General features: G+C 41.2%; 1 protein-coding gene across 2 annotated transcripts in view; it reads left to right on the top strand.

Moving 5' to 3' along the window:
• The window catches only part of LOC141770562 (solute carrier family 12 member 9), a 94,387-nt gene that overhangs the window by 14,804 nt on the left and 59,606 nt on the right, over nucleotides 1–19,977 (top strand). For both annotated transcript variants that reach the window (XR_012594590.1, XM_074640223.1), the window contains exon 7: nucleotides 16,353–16,510. Coding sequence is in view for 1 of the 2 variants with exons in the window: in XM_074640223.1 (XP_074496324.1) it covers nucleotides 16,353–16,510 (158 nt within the window). In the remaining variant the exon portion in view is untranslated. The remainder of the gene's footprint in view (nucleotides 1–16,352; nucleotides 16,511–19,977) is intronic.

Genomic DNA, 19,977 nt, shown 5'->3' with positions numbered 1-19,977 from the left:
TATCATGTATCTGAATTGGTTTATAAACAGATAATGAATGATTGATGACACAGTAAAACACATCTGTAATCATATTTAATATATATACGATTCACACATGAACACAACCATACAGTGTTAGAAAGCATTTACTGTTTATACACGTGCACAAGACATTCCACAGGTGGGCCCACTTACTAGATTTCTCCCTGATCTCAAGGCCTTCATCAGATGGTAGAGTTCGCCCTGTTGTCATGAGAACAAAGAAGTATTATTTATATATACTTCCATAAATATAATAAGCATAATGAGCATGATGAAATAATGAATGCTTATTATTTCGTAGCCATATTATAATATAATTATTGCTTGCGGCTTCACAGAAGGAGATATAGTTACAAATAGAAATTAATCAACACATAAATATGTAGCATTTCTTGAAAATTACTCAGAAATATCTTCATATGAATACAATATATATATATAAACACCTAAAGATATCTGCTTACAACTACATTATATTGTCTTAGAAAACAATGAATGGGTTACACTTTATAATAACCATAATAATCATTTAATCTATAGTTGGGATTGACTGTTAACAAACAATGAAATGATAATTAATAATGTTTACTAATTATTCATAATGCTATCATTTCTGTTATTTTATCATTAATTTGTGTAATATGAAATAATTTATAAATTCTATATTGTATCATAGCTGATGAGAGACCATAACAATTAAATTCTGAATACATTAGTAAACTATTATCAGTTTAATGTTGCACATATTATAACATGTTTTTTGCACTATATGAAGTATTTGTTAAAAATTACCAAATGATTTGTAAACCTTTAATAAATTGTTGTAAAACATCTATAAACATGACATAGAAAGATGGACCAGAAACCAATTATTAACAAGTATTAACTATCTATCTAAATATTTTTCATAGAGACTTTACAAAGTATTTATTAACCATTTAACAAGGTATTAAAATCATCAGTTGCAACTTTATAATAGCATCCAAATAATGTTTATAGATGGTTTATAAACCAATTATTAACCATTAACAAAGTGTTACAAATATGTGTTATGTTTACAGATAGATAGAAATGATATCTTAATCATTAACAAATACTTATATATAATTATATATATACTGTATATATATATATCAAATTTTATAATGTGTGGAACAATATACTGTTTAAATAACCTAAATTATACGATACTAATATTTAGTAAACATTATTACTTACCATTTTGTTGTTTGTTAACCGTAAAATAACTATTAACTAAGTTTGATTGACTATCAACTTACCATTTATAAATTATGGTTATTAAAAAGTGTTACCCATATATGAATTGTTTATATACAGCTTATAAATGCTAAATGGAAGGGTTCAAATAAAGTGTCCTTTACGACGGAAGATGGTTAAAGGTCGCAGTTTTATGACCGAATGAGTTCAGCATGTTACTAATGCTGTCAGGGTTACAGGTGTCATTCCAACCGGGCGTCTCTATGCTGAAACAATATCCATTTTCTGTTGTAGTCGCGGGAGTTGTCCAAAAGGTGGCAGTCCAACTCTCTTACCAACCAGCCATGCTCCCTTTTACAAAGGGAAGATTTAGAGTGACAAGCTAACCTTTGCATAAGGCTCTTCTAAATTGCTACCATCGGCAAATTGTAGTTCTGCATCATAGCTTTAAAAGGCAAAGCGGTTAAGATTGTATGTAAAAGTGAATGTCAGGGAGGTGGGAGGGCGGCCACTGAAAATGGTACCGCACGGTAAGGGTACCTCTTTATAACCGCCTACCTGTGTCAGCGTGTGTGCCGATGTCACAGCATCAGTGTCCTCTCTCAGTTGTGAGACGGGGAGCCGGGGACTGTCAGTGTGTGCTCATTATAACGAGGGATGAGGTCCTTTTAACCCGGGGCTGACGGCTTCAGACTGTCCACACTTGGATTTAACATGAACTATTACATACTTTAACTGAATTTTGTTAAGTCAGACAATGTGGTCTGGTGATTTTTATCACACATTTAATAAAGCATTGAAGGGGACATTCACGTTTTCAGTGTTTGTTCACCTCCATCTGGGTATCTGGAGTGCCTACCGACCCACGAACTGTGAAAAAAGACAACCCAGTCGTTTTTTTTGGGCTGCCAAGATCAGAAAACATGTGTTTCAACAAGCCAATCAGATTTGGCTCCCCTTCCTATGTCATATGCAGAATCATTAGAATATACCGCCCACAGCTTGAGAACTACCTTTGTAAAGGTGCACCATATTTTTCCTGTTAGCCAATCAGAGCAGACTGGGCATTCTCGGGAGGGAGGGTGGGGGGGGGCTTAAAGAGACAGAGGGTGAATTATACAGGTATATTCAGACTGACAGTATGATAAAAATAATGTGTTTTCTGAACATTACAGCATGTAAATATGTTCTAGTACAGTGGTTCCCAACCTATTTTCCTTGACGGCCCTCCTTACTTGATGTCATCACCCTAAAAAAATCACCCTCAAACAAATCCTCAATTTTAATAAAGTGATTAAGTGTATTAAATGTATTTATTAAATCAACTTCTTTTATGAATAGAACTTGTCAGTTTCTTCAACAAAAATAAAGTGGTGACGTCTTGACAGATTTGCCAAATGAATGCAGATCATTTATATACACAGTATATGTGATCTATAATTTAAATGAATTTGCTATAATGGTGTTAGAGCGGAAATAGATTTTTTGTTATTGTGGTTAAATAAATGTAATTTAGATTTCTGCTAGACTGCCCCGTTAATACGGGTGCGAGTAGGAGCGCAAACATTTTTTTTTTAATCGCAGTGAAAATGTTGTTTTTGAAAGGCTAACCACCAACAAATATATTGATTGAAGCAGAATATTTCATTAGATAAAAACATGTTGTGACTTTGGAAAATGATTACATCTATCTTTTTTTCAATACATTTAGACTTTTGGACTTCACAACGCTCTGGAGTTATCGGGAATGTTCGGATCACACGAGTCGGAAGCAATGCTACGCAGCCACCACTGGAATCTATTCTATAAATAGTATAATACCATAAATATTAGTGTAGCCTGATCTTTATCTGCAACTGTGAACAAATACCAGGTTTAAACAGAATGAGGCCTACTAAGTAGCAAAAGAATATATCTTTTTAAATTTTTATATACAGACTTTTGTGTACATTATCCAGTACGTGTGTTATGATTTTAGTTATACATGTGCAAAATTTAATTTTGACAACCTCAGAGCAGACGAATCCTGGTGCACCCCCTGTGATCTTTGGTACCCCCCTAAGGGTGGCCCTGACCCCAGGTTGGGAACCACTGTTCTAGTAGAAACCTAAAATGAAAATGAGCATAATACTTTAAGTTTTCAGAAGCTTTCCAGCTATAATGCAACTTCATTATGGAACTTTACTCCGGCTCCACAGTGGGGAACCCTGCGATCGATTTTGCAGATGCACTGACAGTACTGAATGTTTGCGTTTTTTTTCTTCTTTTATACAGCCGCATGAGCACATTTTCTGCTTCACAGCTATTAGTGTTGCAAAGAAAAACGTAGCTCATTTGGATGTGAAAGCTGTACAACTGGTTTCCAGGTCACTGTTAATAGAGCTGCCTTATATTTTGTCTGTTTTGAGATTATCGCTGATGATATGCCACTATGGTAAGAGGGCTGCTGATGATGGTGATGAAGGCTGAGGGGATGTGAGACAGAGGGGAATCTATTAACCTTACGCGACCAGCTAGCCAGCCATGACAGATTGCCCTGTCGCTACTTTATCAAGCTCTTTTGGTAGTGTGTGTGTGTGTGCGTGTGCGTGTGCGTGCGTGCGTGTGTGTGTGTGTGTGTGTGTGTACTGTATTAGGAATTTAAATCTACACAGAATGAGCATGACGACTCACTCTGTTGCTCCACAGTCTTTTTTAAATTTTAGAACTGGTTTCATGCCTGAATATTAACTAACTGGTTTAGTGTGTGTGTGTGTGTGTGGGGGGGCCTTGGCTTGATTGACTTCTTTGTGTGTGTGAGTGCACACGCTACACACGTGCGTTCTCCGCAGCGCTGTGTGTCAGTGACCTGTAGGCTAATCCGCCCTGCGCTATAGAAGCTTTTGTATTAATAACTGACTTGATAATTATATTAATTTGAATCTGCCGGGCCTTCTTTTGTTGTGCTATCTCTGACATGCAGCCTTGTGGATTGTGTGTGCCTCTGCCTCTGTCTCTCATCTCTCTCCTGCTGCCCCCCCCCTCCCTCCAAACACACATGCTGCGTCTAATTCCTCTCACTTTTCCAGAAAAATCACATCTTTCGTCACACTTTTCTCTTTTCTCTCTCCATCCTCCAAAAAACATGCTGAATTCTGTCTCTTGTCTTTTCACCTACGCACTGTCTATTTCCATTCCTCTGTTTTCCTCTTCTACATTTTGTCATTTTCCCCCCCCCCCACTCCTTTCAATCAAATACTTTTTTTTTTTTACTCATTCAACATTTTCTCTCCCGCTTTAGCCCCTTCCTGTCTGCAGGATCTCCTCCCAGAACTCATTCAATAACTCAAGGACCTTTTCCTCCTTTCACATCTGAAAAGTGCTTAAAGATTCTTGGCCATAGTTCCTCCTACCCCTACGAAAAAAATCCCGGTGACCCAGCCACCAGGTAGTATTTCACACAAACTACTGGGGCAGAGTTTGATTGGTGAATCACACAGCTACCGTTTTTAATACTAGCAGCCAGGGCTGTCAAGCAAATTAATCGCACATTTTTTTTACGTTTAAAATGTACCCTAAAGGGAGATCTGTCAAGTATTTAATACTCTTACCAACATGGGAGTGGATATGCTTGCAAATATGCTTGCTTTATGCAACGGTATGTATATATTTATTATGGGAACTTAATTAAAGCTGAAGTAGGGGAGATTGGAGCAAATATGATTAAAAAAAGTTATTTTTATAAAACAGTCGCTATATCCTGACATTATTACATGAAACAGGTAACCGAAAAAAACAAAACATGTGTCTCCGGTGTCTCCTAACGGCATTTGTAAGATTTCACAGACCGGAGGAAAACAACCAGGCAGAGCTGATCTGGCATCTGCTGTCCATCTGCTGTCTATGAGAGCCGGCTGTCAATCACTTGCGAACTCTGATCAAACGGTCAAACTAGGCAGCGCTGATCAAATATGAATCAATATTCTGTTACTGTAAAGCCTATTTCTCGCCTCGGATGTTTTCAGAATCATCTTGTAGTGATAGGTAGTACCTTTATTGATCCAGAGGGAAATTCTAGTGTACTGTTTAGCTGTAAAATGAGAAAGTTTGTGACCCGGCAGTCATGTTGAGATCTCTTGGGGAATACCAAGCACCGCTCACATGACCGGAGGACAGCCAATAGGAACGTTCTCTCTCTGAAATGACCTCTTCCATCACCGGCTAGATTTTTTAAAGCCTGAAAACAGAGCCATGAGGAGGTGCAGAAGTCTAGTTTGCTCTCACAACAATTGAATTACAATATGCTGAAAGGTTATTATGGCATTTTTGCCCAATGATGCCAAAAAATAGTTGCCTACTAAAGCTTTCAAACTGCATGTGATTATCATAAAGTGGGCATGTCTGTAAAGGGGAGACTCGTGGGTACCCATAGAACCCATTTTCAGTCACATATCTTGAGGTCAGAGGTCAAGGGAGCCCATTTGAAGGTGGCCATGAAAGTTTTTCATCGCCAAAATTGAGCCTAACTTTGAAGCGTTATTTAGCCTCCTTCCCAACAAGCAAGGAATTGGTACCAATTCCTTCGGTTTTCTAGTTTCATATGATTCCTTCACTCTAGCTCTAAAACTGAACCTGCGACATCCCGCGGGTCTCAGAGGGTTAATCCAACGTCGTACAAGAAAAACTGAGAGAAAACAGAATCAGGTTTCTACAACCATTGAATACCACAGCGACACAGTCTCGCTTCTCGTGCGTGAACATTTTAGCTCTTCTCGTTCTCGTCGTTTTGGCAGAAAAGACCGAGGAACCTCCTTGTCCAGACACATTGTAAGGCAACAAGTCCAGCATCCCGTCTCCTCTCATCCTCACTCCTTCCTTTTCTCTCCCCCCCTCTCGCTTTCTCTTGGCACTATCGCCCCGCAGCAGCATTCTTGGCTTCCTTTTTTCCTTTCTCCCTCCTCTCCTTGTCTATCATTCATCCATCCATCCACACAGCCGTGCTCCCTCCTTTTGTTATTCCCCCTCTATCTCTCCACTGCAGAGATTCCAGTCACTTTCGCCCACTCTCTCGCTCTCTCTCACACTGCTGTCCCTGTTTGTTTTTTTGAGTAGAGGTGGGGGGGTGTTTAACAATGGTGGTAGTAGGCCAATTCTTCAACAACATGTCCTAAATTAAAAGCTGCTGGGATTGGAGGGAGAGATACAGGGATGGAGAGCAACAGACGGAGGAGAGAAAGGGAGGATTTGGGCGACAGGTGAGAGGTTTAGATATTTTAGATATTCATTTGAAACGGGTTGGCAGGCTCTTGGCGGTGTCTGTGAAAGATATGAGGCGGTTTATTATAATGAACGAATACCTCACCTGTCGTTTATGAGAAGCATTAAACTTATATTCCAGTTCACACAAGCACTGATGAGTAGAGAGAGCGGGAGTCCTGACGTCACTGCTGGGTTAGCCACCGTCTTCTGCAACTCAGTGCAATCTCTCGTCGAGGGTGTCTTTCATCTGTCTTTCTGAAAAAAATGAAACGTGTTTCTGGGGTTTTACTATCCATACTCTAAGATCAGTGAGAATCCCAGTTCTTGCTATTATTATAATTCAAACCCTTCATGACTCATGCAAAGTTAAACGATGATTCATTTGAGATTCAAAGTTCATTTTTGACCTTGGAAACATCAGTTGAGAAAAGATTCTCACCACAACGTCGATTTAGTAGCTGTTCTGGAGCTTTTTGCACGATATTCCTCGGCAGATTGCGTTGGACCAGTTGTCTTGGAAATGTCATTGTAATTGATGTTCGAATTTCTATCTTTTGTCTGAGCACTTTGAGGACTTCCTCTTGCCCATGTTGGCTCATAAATTGAGTTTTAAAGCTGCAGTAGGCAGAATATTTTGGCATCATTGGGCAAAAATTCCATAATTACCTTTCAGCAAGTGTTCTGAGAGAAAACTAGACTTCTGCACCTCCTCTTGACTCTGTTTTCATGCTTTCGAAAATCTAGCCGGTGACGGGAGACTTTGGCCAATCACAGGTCATTTCAGAGAGAGAGAGTTCCTATCGGCTGTTCATTCAACGGAGGCAGCTGTCAATCACTCGCAAACTCCGATCAAACGGTCAAACTTTGCAGCGCTGATCTGAGTTACTGTAATGCCTATTTCTCGCCTCAAATGTTTTCAGAAACATCTTGTAGTGTACTGTTTAGCTGTAAAATGAGAAAGTTTGCTGGTGGGTGGTGCTCGGTATTTCCTCAACTGATCTCAACATGGCTACCAGGTCACAAACTTTCTCGTTTTACAGCTAAACTGCTGCACAGAGCGCTATCGCTTGTTTACTCAAAGTTTATTAATATTGAATGTTTCACGTCTTGAAATTGCACCAACCTCGACACCGCACATCCTTGGGTCCCCAGCAACACACCCACCAAGTGTGAAGTAGATCGGATGAACGGTTCTCGAGATACGTGAAGGACATACCCAAACACATACATACAGAGATTCCTTTCCCTTATAGTTAGATTACAAATGGAGGGTTTCGATGGATAGTGTTATTCTCCCATGATGGTGTACATGCATTTCCTGAGGGCTGTTTGACGCAGAATATCAGACAATAAAACGGCTGTCCATATTGCTCTGCCACATCAGTCAGCCCCTAGTTACGAGCATCGTGGGCAGATGATGGAGTAACACAAACAAGTGGCTCCAAATTGCCAGTTGGTGCAAAGAATGACTGAATAGAGAGGCTGAAAATTGGAAATGGTGAAATGGAGAGCAGCCGTAAAACAAGATGAGAGTATCAGGAAAAAATGTGATAAACATTTTGAAATGTGAACGAGGTAGACGGGGCAACGGAGAAGCTGAGATGTGCGGAGTACATGTGAAGTGTTGGGAGAGAAGAGTGACTGAGGAAGAAAAGAAGGGAGGGAGAGAGAGGAGGCGGTAGCGTGCGTGTGTGTGTGTGCATGTGTGCACAGAGGCCTTGTTAGTTATTGATCCCATTTAATAATCCTTAACCACAGTCTGCTCCCCTGAGAGCACTTAACTCTCTCCCTCCCTCCCTCTCTCCGACTCTTACAACCCCTCTTTGCCTCCCTTTTTACTTTCTGTTTGCCTCCTTTTCCTCGGCTGCTTCTTTATGTGGGTGCATCTCTTCCTCACCCCTTGTGTACCGTGGCTACACACTCTAAAAGTACCTACAAGGTCAAGGTGGAGTGAGGCTAAAGACCAACACTAAATCCCCGCAGTAAAGGGTGTAGTTCTGCGCCGGTGCATTTGTTGCTATGGAGTCGATTCAGTCGTCTTCTAAGAGGCCTGAGCTCATTCAAAGCACACCGGCGGCCAGATGCAGACTGTAAAGGTAACACGGGTTCTTTTTACGAATTGAGATCCACACGTTCAGGCTGTTATACTGTTCAGACTTCTGAAGGGTGCTCTGAGCGGTTTGCCACTGGCTCAGCTTGCCAAAAGGGTTCTTATTTGTTTTTCCCCCCTATGGCACGGTGGAAAATCGGGCCATAGAATTGTCACCTTTTCATGTCTTTCAGCTGAGGTGTTGCTTTTACGCTTTCATTCTTTAAGTTTAATTTAGGTTTAAGGATGGAGGTGCACTTTTACCAACATATTCAGTGTTTTTCATTTAAGACTAGAAACCCTGAAATAAGTCTTGGGTTTAATTCTGTTGACTAAACAATCAGCCTTTATGTGAATCTCTTGTTGGACTTAAAAGAAGGCCCTTAACGGTACTATATGTAACATTTTACATGTATTAATCGCTTTGTATTGCCAATGTGTGAACAGATTTTTACCGTAACCTAAAGACACTCTGGAGGATTACAGAGAGAGGAGATGATAGTGGCATCATCAATGTGTGCAAAAACATAAAATGTCACAGAATGATGCATGTTTTTGGGATACAGTGTAAATATAGTACACACAGCAATTTTATAGCTTTATAAAATGTTTAACTATCTTGTATGTATGGTGCTGTAATGTATGCAAAAACATACAGTCAACATACAGATTTACAGGATCTATTCATCAACACTCTGAACCTTTTCTCCTCTGTCTATCTACAAAACCCATTTATCATATATTACACTACATTGTGCTCTCTAATATGATAATATAGGCAACATTTACTAAAGGATTAGACACTTCTGAAGACTTTGATGTATATTTTACTCACTCCACCATCCCAGCAAAGATTTACTACATATAGTAGACCTAATAAAGTTTTTCTGCTGGGCATGCGGCAACTGTTGGATAATATAAGAGCTTGTCCAAATGTAATAAAATTAGTTTATATTTCATTTAGTTTGCTAATTGCTCGATAATGTAATGAACTGGGACTCGGTTCGCTACTTAATAACGGATAGAACAGGTGACAGATGAATCTTTTTGCAGGTTTATCTGGAAAATTAAAAACGTTAAAAGGTAACGTTACAAATAGAACATGTGCAAACATGTTTTAAAAGCAGATGCGCTCACAGCTGGCGGTGCCGTGAGGTGGTCAGCTTGCACGGTGCGTTTCCGTGTAACGTAACGACGGATGCCTCTCTCATTCAGCAGCCATCGCACCGTTTGTTTGAGCGACCTGTGACAGTTGCATCACGACTGTACACCCATTTGCAACCAAATAGGTTTGTCCCGCCGCATTTGTTAGCGACCCTGGTGCATGATGCCGTTCACATCGAAATCGACCCTGGTCTGACCCACCTCTCGACCTGGGTCAGTCAACGCGGGTTAACCCTTTCAGACACACAATCAACTCTGGTATTGTGTGAAGCACTTGTGTTACATTTGATTTGTATGAAAAGTTCTATACCAATAAAGTCTGATTGTTTTATTATTGAGTTTCAGTCCCCATGGAACCGAAGCCAGAGCATCTCTATTGTAACGTATCTCACAGTGAAACAGAATATTTGAGCGGTGTACAGCTACAAGAGGGATTTAAATCAAATAATTCACATTTGATTAGGCCACTAAAGAGTGGGCGAGTTTAGCTTGATTAGGAACTAGGAGCTACAGAACAGAGGACTGTTGGCTCCACACACAAACCTCCCTCACCTGTTGTTGGGTCAGGAAGAGGATGAGGGACAGATTTTCAACTGGCTGTGTGGTAACGTTACTGACTTGCGGGCAGTACATGCAGATGAACGGCGCCCGCAGTCCTCCCCCCCGCTCACCTGCCGGCACAAAACTCTGCCGGTCATTACGCGCCATCTTCCAGCGGACGTTCACTGCATGTACAGCAGCGCTGCAGTGACACAGAGTCTAAAAATAAAGTTTCCCTTGAATGAATTCGACATCAGCCACCATTGTTTTGAAAATGAAAAGTGTTTTTGCCTGCTGATATCATGGATGTACAAAGAGAACTGGACACAGCGTTGGAGACAGGGCCCCATTCATTCCTATGAAAGTTGCTCAGTGGCGAATGAAGACAAAACGGCTCGACTTCCGCCTGGAAAAGTAGCCGGATCTTGGGCACATGGAACATTCGCAGTAGCGTCCGCTCGGTCACATGACTCGGTCACGGGGTCCCAACGTCACGCCGTCGTCACGGCTTGCGCTCCAGCTCTCGGTCTGGGACTCATTCACATGAACGGAGGAAGGGAAATAACTCTGGATTTAGCTATTAGTGCGTTTTACAACTTTTAAAAACCTAATGATTTAAATAAGGGCTGTTAGAGTGTTTGTACTGGGAAGTTTATTTACCTAAAAAAAAAAATATTTTGATCAGCTTTTTGGCGTATAACAAGAGATAAATGAACAATTAACACAGGGACACATGATTAAAACTGGGAAAATATATTTTTCATTTAATTGGGTCTTTAATTAGTGCAGCTTTAATGCTTTTTATTTTAGGCAGGTCTGGCAGAATCATCAAATAGATCCAAACTTTGGGGGAGATATTTGAATAAAAATAGTTTAAATCTAAAGTTTTTTAATATAAGAGCACAAATAATGAGCTTTAATCTAAAATCAGCAGTACTATATCCGCCCACTCCTGTTTACAAACGGGAAGAGAAGGGCAAACAAAAGAAATATGCAGCAAAAAAGAAATGCTGTTCTTGTCACGTTGATGGAGAGATTCATTAGAGGGACTAACCTTTGAATTCTACAGAGTCGGAGTATTGACTTCCAGGACCATCATCATGTCCATATTGCAGAGACACAAATGGTCCCATAATGGTGCAATGAGCATAACAGTGATGTTAGCCATAAGCCAGAGCCATCTCTGTAACTAGCTATGATCCCACTTGATCATTTATTGGACATTCTGAAGCCTTTTCCTTCTGGATCATTAAACTAGATGATCCTGAATGGTTATGTTAGTCGTGATGGGGAGCGACCTCGCCCTCTACGAGAGCTGAGACGACCGGGATCGCAGCAGAGCGAGCTCTGTTTGTGATGCCAGGCTTTTTTTACGCTGCTGTTCTAATGTACCTAAACACTCCTTGTCAGCGCTTCATTTTTCATCTCCTTTTGAAAAATCACAGATAATTATAAATCCATAATGTTCGACTAAAAGCGCTGGTGAATTATCAGAAGCACAAAACACATGAAATGATGGATTAAAAGATGAATACGCATGAATACGCATGAATACACAAACGAGGGCATGAATAAAAATGGTAAACAAATGAGCTGATGGGATGGGGCGGGCCGGGAGGAGCGAGAACAAACGGCCAAACAATCTCTGCGGGCTCCTTTTAGTCCTCCAGCTTTGTTTCCTCCTCCTCTCTAAACGAGCTCCTTTAATCTGTCACTCGCTCCCTCGCGCTTTTGTTCTCCTCTTTATTTGGATGGCAGAGCTCATTTCAGCTGGATGATCTGATCAATAATTACTATCCAGGCCCCACACACACACACACACACGCACACACACAAACACACAGTGTCATATAAACATTACACTCCTGGCAATGAATACACATTAAAGGAACAGTGTGTAACATTTGGGGGCGGGGGATCTATTGGCAGAAATGGAATATAATATGTTTTCATTAGTGTATAATCACCTGAAACTAAGAATCGTTGTGTTTTCGTTATCTTAGAATGAGCCCTTCCTATCTACACAGTGAGAGGGTCCTCTTCATGGAGTCCACCGTGTTGATCCGCCTTGTTTCTACAGTAGCCCAGAACGGACAAACCAAACTCTAGAGAGAACCCTTCGCATTTTTACGATGGCTGTCAAAGTTAACGGGATAATAACACGTTAATGCAAATTTGTTTTAACGCCACTGATTTCTTTAAGGCATTAATGCAATTTGATCTTTCGGAGGTTGTAGCGGGCTCAGTTTTTAAAGCTAGAGTGAAGATACTGTCATCATATGAAACTAGATCCCTAAGGAATCCATTGGTACCAACCATGTCATACTAGCTTGTCGCGAAGGAGACTAAATGAAGCTCCAAACTTATGCTAAACTTTGGCGAGGAGAAACTGGCAAGGCCATATTCAAAGATATGTGAATGTAAATGGGTTCTATGGGTACCCACGAGTCTCCCCTTTACAGACATGCCCACTTTATGATAATCACATGCAGTTTGGGGTAAATCATAGTCAAGTCAGCTGTTGGGCTGCAGTTCGCCACATTATGATTTGAGCATATTTTTTATGCTAAATGCAGTACCTGTGAGGGTTTCTGGACAATATTTGTCATTGTTTTGTGTTGTTAATTTCAAATAACAAATATAACCATAATTTGAATAAAGCAAGCATATTTGCTTCACATCTACATAGGTAGCAGCTCCTTTTCAAGGAGTCCGTCATGTTGCACCTCCATGTTTCTACAGTAGCCCAGAACAGACAAAACCAAACACTGGCTCAAGTGAGAGTCTTTTTATGTCACCTGAAGGCCACCGTATTTCTCTGACATGCTTGTGAAACTGCGATAATGTGAGCCGCTGAGTGCAAAACCGCGGTATCGCCAGCCGCTGCCTGACTTCCGTTGCTTTTAAAGTAGTGTTATTATGGTGAGGATGGCCTCTGAGGAGGGCGAACATCGTTACCCCGGTTTTACACTCGGCGGCTCACGTTACCACAGTCTTGGAAAGGGAGGAGTGAGCGGAGGGGTGTTCTGTTGATTGCAATCTACAACCACACCACTAGATGCCTCCAAATCCTACACACTCTAAGAAACACAAAATTATAAAACAAAATATAGTTGTTCATGTTGTTGTGCACATGAATCTTTCTCTCCCTCTCTCTCTCACACACACACACACACACACACACACACACACACACACACACACACACACACACACACCAACACACCATTTGTCACCGCTGTCACCCAGTTTGCAGCGGCTTTGTTTTTGAGAGCCAGTTTGGAAATGTCAAGCTTTTTCGAGATTTATTTTGCTCCTGCTGCACGTCATAGAAATTAATAATCAGCCTATAAGTTTTGACCCGCATCATCACTCACCACACACACACACACACACACACACACACACACACACACACACACACACACACACACTTTAATTCCTCATCATGTTTAGAACCCCTTTTTTCTTTTTCTTTTTTAATGATTCTCCTTTTCACGCTGCGACTCCCCTCCAATCGCGTGCCTGCGACGTATCAGCCCAGTGAACAGTTGTTTGGTGTTATGAATATGTCAGAGAGTCTGATTACAGCAGCGGTTCATAAACTTTTCACCGCAGTGCCCACGCCACGCACACACACGCGCACGCCATATAAACAAAGTAGTTGGCATTTCCTAATTTCGAGGGCGATGTTAACTTCTCAGCAGAACCTTTGATTTGTGGTAATGCAAAAGCGCGTGCGCGTGCGCGTGCGTCGTACGTGTGTATGTTCGCTCGCGCGCTGCCCGCCTCTCGGGCCCCCGTGTGAAATAATAGTGTGCTCAGATCTTTGGATGGAGTGAACAATACTTAACAGGGCCATGATAATAAGTATTAAAATCACTGGACCTGAAAGAAAACGTGATGAGACTCTTAATTACAAGAGAAAGAGAATGGACAGTGGTACAAGTAGAAATGAAATGAGAGGGGGAGGACTGAGAGAGAAAACTAGAAAAAAAAAGCCCTTGAATGGGTTTTAAAAACATCATGATGAGGGAGATGGAGGGGATGAGGGAGGGGAATAGATGGATTGGATGTGTGCGTGTGTGTATTGAAACACAAAGAGAGATTGAGATGGATCAGGAGAGAGAGAGAGAAACACTTTGCACTCTAATTCTCCTCTCTCTAGCTGTGTTGTATTGAAAAGAGGTGGGGGGCAGGCTGCAATCATGCGCACCCTGCTGTGGTTTTTGTACTCTCTGATCTCTTTTTCTCCGTGTCTAGTGCAGCATCTCTCTCTCTCTCTCTCTCTCTCACACACACACACACACACACACACACACACACACACACACACACACACACACACACACACACACACACGCACACACACACTGGCTGGAGTGAGTCCCTTATTCCAGGATCTCATCATTAGGCACCCAAGCAGAGTAATCATCACTTCCTCTTCAATCATATTCTTTTTCATTGGACACATTTTGGCCCCCCTCAGAACAAATGAGTTTGAAATGACCCGCAACCTTTCGGACCACTTGATTTTGATCCCCCCGATATGAATGTAATAACGTGGAGAGTTTTATCTGTTTATGGCTATCGACATGGTGGGCGTCTTCTTCTTCTGTGTGGTGTTGTTGCATGTGAAACTTTTCATCTTAACTTTTCATTTAATCATACACTTCTAGGGACTCTTAATTTGGAAAACATCTAAATTAATACAGTAAATATGTTTGATTTTCAGCATGTATGTAGTCAGAGATGTCCTGAAGTGAAATAAATCCGTCATTGTCAGGCATTTTTTATTACATTTTTTCCAGCAACCCAAAAATCAAAGAATAAAGACATTTCCCTCACACATTAGTGGTATTTTCATTTTAGGATAGGATAGGATAGGATAGCACTTTATTTATCCCCGTGGGGAAATTGCAGTTGCACAGCAGCACAGATCCTAACAGAAGAAATGAGTACATACTATAAGACATGGCATACAATAAATAAGAGTAAAAAATACCCAAGCGATAAGAACACTAAAAGTTACATGTTAAAAAAAGGTAAATAAATATGTGCATTATAAATGATGTGCAGTAGTGCAAACATTAAATCCATATGAACAAGACAAACAAAGACAATGCAAAAACAGACAGAGTCAGAGACCACTGAGTTGGCTGAGACTGAGGTCATCACGGCAGTTGGTATTGTACAGCCGGATGGCTGTTGGTACAAAGGAGCGCTTGAAGCCTTCGTACACCTCGGAAGGATGAGATGATTGCTGAAGGAGCTTCTTAACCCTCCATCTCCTCATAGAGGGGATGAGATGGGTTCTTCAGTATGTTCTTGATCTTAGACCTCATCCTCCCCTCAGCCACCTCCTCCAGGCTTTCAAGGCGCATTCCTACAACAGAGCCCACCTTCCTGACCAGTTTGTTTAGTCTGTTTGCATCACCAGCCTTAATGCCACCTTCCCAACACACAACAGCAAAAAAAAAATACACTGGCCACCACTGACTCATAAAACATGCGTTTTATGCGAAATGAAAAGAGTTCAACATAGACTCGAAGCTTCTGATTAGAGCCCTACCTATACTGGATTGTTGAGGCCATAGAAATAGACTAGGAGTAGAACGGACATTGAACTGATTTCCGTGGTCAATTGACTCGTACAAAAGAAAATGGTGATTGTTGTTAGCTCTTATGGTGACAATACGTCAGTGGGGCCGTAACTAAAGCACTAAACTTTGTTTGCCAAAGCAACCCCAACCGGCTTTTTCTGGCGCTTTCAACCGTATCATATGGTCTTTATCAGCAGAGGGAATTTACTCGACTGAGATGGATCTGTTGACATTCGGAGTGTCTTTTTTGCTCACTTGATTTAGCAAAGACCTTTCCACATCTTACCTCATCTTTTTCCCCATCTTTTATGTATTTCTACTTAAAACTATCAAACGAAACTAAAGATGCAACAGACATAAACTGAAAAATAAAAAAAAAATGTCTTTGTACTTGGTTCATAGTGAAGGCCAGACCCAAACTTCCATTCATGGTTGTTAAAGTAATCTCTTGAATTGTGTTCTCCAAACCTTTACAGCGTCCTGCTTCAGAGGGATTACAGCTACCTGAGAGACATCAACATCTGGAACCCCTTCGTCACCATCGGGGTTTATTCCTCCACTCTCTCCGCTGCCATGAGCAACCTCATCGGAGCCTCACGCATCCTCTATGCCCTGGCCAGGGACGACCTGTTTGGTAGGTAGCGCTGTGCTGGGGAGGAATGTCCCCCGAAACTAATGTTAGCGTTCTTGTTGGTGGAGGGAGGCAGATGGGCTTTGGGACTGAGATGAGCAGCACTGAGGACATTTCAGTGAACAAAGTAAAATAGACCTATTTTGTATGTTTACTACATCATTGAAAGTTTAAATTAATGTTTTTTTTTTTCTGTTGAAGACAATGAATGGTCTCCTTGGACACACAAAACCATTCTATTTTAACTCAAGGTCCACTTACTAGCTTTTTTCATGGCTCAGTAGCTAAAAATACTTCAGTATAATACTCAATAAACACCAAAGAATATTAATAACTTGTATTATTCTTGGAAAATGAAAGTACTCCCAACACTTTAAACATAAAGTAAACGCAATAAATACACAAACATTGAATTTTAAATCTTTCTTTTAAAGCCAAGAAATGTCCCCTTGGAATGAGTTAAAGGATAGGTTCAGGTGTCCATCTGAACACTGAAACGGGTTTTGCTTGCTGGTTATTAAAAGATCAAAATCCACATTCCATTCAAAAATACATTCCAAAGTTTATCTGAAGTTAATATGATTTGTCAAATGAAGCAAGTTACAGAGTTACACAAGTCTTTCCTTGTGTTACTATGCTCCACTGCTTTCTGCCTTTTTTTTGTTTAAAAGGCAGGTCTGGCAGAAACACCAAACAGATACAACATTTTGTGGAGGTATTTGCACATGATGATAGTTTAAATCGAGCTTATAGTTTTGGAACATAAAGGCCCAGACACACCAACCCGACATCAGAGAACTAGCAGCGACGAAGGCCGACTGTTGCATCGCCTGACCTCGCCTTTTGTCTTGGTCAAAAAGTCGCACTCGAACACACCGCAAAGAGTACAGCCGACGGCCAGTTAGCACGTATGTTCTGCGCCTGAAATAACTCTCCACACCAGCAAGTCGCAGTAGTCTTTGTCATTCATAAAGGGAAACCGGAAGACCAAGGAGGGCGGATATACAAGCCGTTGTTATGATACGTACATGTGGCGTGTACATGTACACAACAAAGCGGCGTTTGCTGACCGTTTTCACACCACTCTCACTCACCACTTAGCTTCATTCCAGATGGCCATGTTGCTGTGAAAATATCCGTGTGTTGGAATGATCAGATGGTTCGGCCGATTCAACGCGCTGAATCGGCTGAAAGAACTCCGACATGGGCAGACTAAAGCCGACCATGCGGGACACACCGCAAAAACTAGGCCGACAGACGCTCACCGACGGCACTCAACTGTCCGACAGCTGACCGTCGGCTTGGCGTGTCAGGGCCTTTATACTAAATTTATAGTTGGTACATTACATTCTACATAGGATCTAACAGCTTGATGACTGACCCTGATGTCTCTGACTTCCTCATCTCTACAGCAGGTTTAGATAAGAGTAAGGCTGACTAGACTTATCATGATACTATATTCACTTCAAGTAAAACAAGAATACATTTTCACACACGTCTCTTTATATAATTATATTTTGGATTATTTTAAGACTTTCTCAGACAGCCAAGTAGAGAGGTAACGAGGGAAGAGAGAGATGTGGAGTTATACGCAGCAAAGGTCAGGCTTCTTCTCTAAAGCTATCTTTATTCAATCTTCTTTCCACCACTTTTACGACAGTAATGTGTACAACCAAGCGCAATATGATTGTCTAATGCCACGATCAGACTACACAATATTTTTGACAGTTACAATGGTCACTATGTCAGATTAGACGATAGAGAGTCATAAATTCTTGTCGTGACGCCGGTCCCCTGTTCCGACAATACACACTCTCCCGGCACCGCTGTCTTAATATACGGGCTTACCGGGGCTCAAGCCCCCGGGCCCAACCATGTAAAGGGGCCCACGAGGCTCCAGGGGAAAACAATAACACACAACGGTGGTGATGTTTTTTACTCCGACACAACCTAGATTGAATATCGTACTGCGAGGTCCGGCAGCAGTTACGTTGGCATCATTCTCTATAATAAGTAGCCATGTGCTTCTGTTTACAGCTGTGTGTGCGTCTGTGTACAAACATGCTAGACTTTCTGTCGCAATAATAATGCATTTAACGCAAATTTGTTTTAACGCCACTGATTTCTTTAATTCATTAACACAACCTGTGATTTTAGGATGTAGCGGGCTCAGTTTCAAAGAAAAAACCCAAATGAATCCAGTGGTATCTATCTACCACGTCATACTAGCTTGTTGCAAAGAAGGCTAAATAACGCTCCAAACTTACGCTAAATTTTGGGGAGGAAAAACTGGCATGGCCATTTTCAAAGGTGTCCCTTGACCTTTGACCTCAAGATATGTGAATGAAAATGGGTTCTATGGGTACCCACGAGTCTCCCCTTTACCGACATGCCCACTTTATGATAATCACATGCAGTTTGGGGGCAAGTCATAGTCAAGTCAGCACACTGACACACTGACAGCTGTTGTTGCCTGTTGGGCTGCAGTTTGAGTTGTTATGATTTGAGCATATTTATTTATGTTAAATGCAGTACCTGTGAGGGTTTCTGGACAATATCTGTCATTGTTTTGTGATGTTAATTGATTTCCAATAATACATATATTTATACATTTCCATGAAGGAAGCATATTTGTCCCATGTTGATAATCTCCCTGTAAGGTGCATTTTGGACAGATGGAAAATTTGTGATTAATTTACAATTATTCGTGATTAACTACGGACAATCATGCGATTAATCGCGATTAAATATTTTAATCGATTGACAGCCCTAGTAAAAATATTTTGGTTTCATTATGAAACCGTAGCGGGCCTTCATAGACTGTGGCGGGTAATTAATAAGAAACTCTGTGGGGTGCATTTTGTGGTGCTTCCTGAAAGTTTACACCTTGAGTCGTCCTGTTTGCTGTGAAGTCTTTCCCACATTCTGTCATAGACCGGCTCCTAGGCCATGACAAATACGGGAAAGGACGCAGTGATTGATTGTAAATTAAAGATATTTATTACAAATAAATTAAGAATATACAGAAATAACTACAAATGTGGAGTGTGTCAGTCAGTAACATCAGTAATGTAGATGTGGATGTGTGATGTGTTGTAAGTGGAAACTAAAGAAAAGTCAAACAAAGGCAGCCCGGCAGGTTCTGACAGGTATGAGTCCAGGTGAAGGAAAAAAGAGAGGCCTGAGCAGCACTTGATTGGGGCTTTTATACTCCGGACGCGCCAGCATCAGGTGCTCTGCATCAGTCATCAGGTGCTCTGCATCAGGCATCCTCTCCCGTGATACCTTCAAGGACACAGGGAAAGAATCAATGGCCAAATCCACACTGGCATCTCAGTAGTGAGGCAGGGGCCGTCACACCCCCCCCCTTAAAGTCGGTGTCCCAAGGGAACACCGGCATACTTTAAACCCATCCTACCAGAACAAATACCACTACTCAAAAGGACTAACTAACAAACAAAAGGCAAACA

This window comes from Sebastes fasciatus, chromosome 7 (assembly GCF_043250625.1).
Source record: "Sebastes fasciatus isolate fSebFas1 chromosome 7, fSebFas1.pri, whole genome shotgun sequence".
NCBI classification, from domain to species: domain Eukaryota; kingdom Metazoa; phylum Chordata; class Actinopteri; order Perciformes; family Sebastidae; genus Sebastes; species Sebastes fasciatus.
This window is presented reverse-complemented; position numbering and strand designations above follow the sequence as displayed.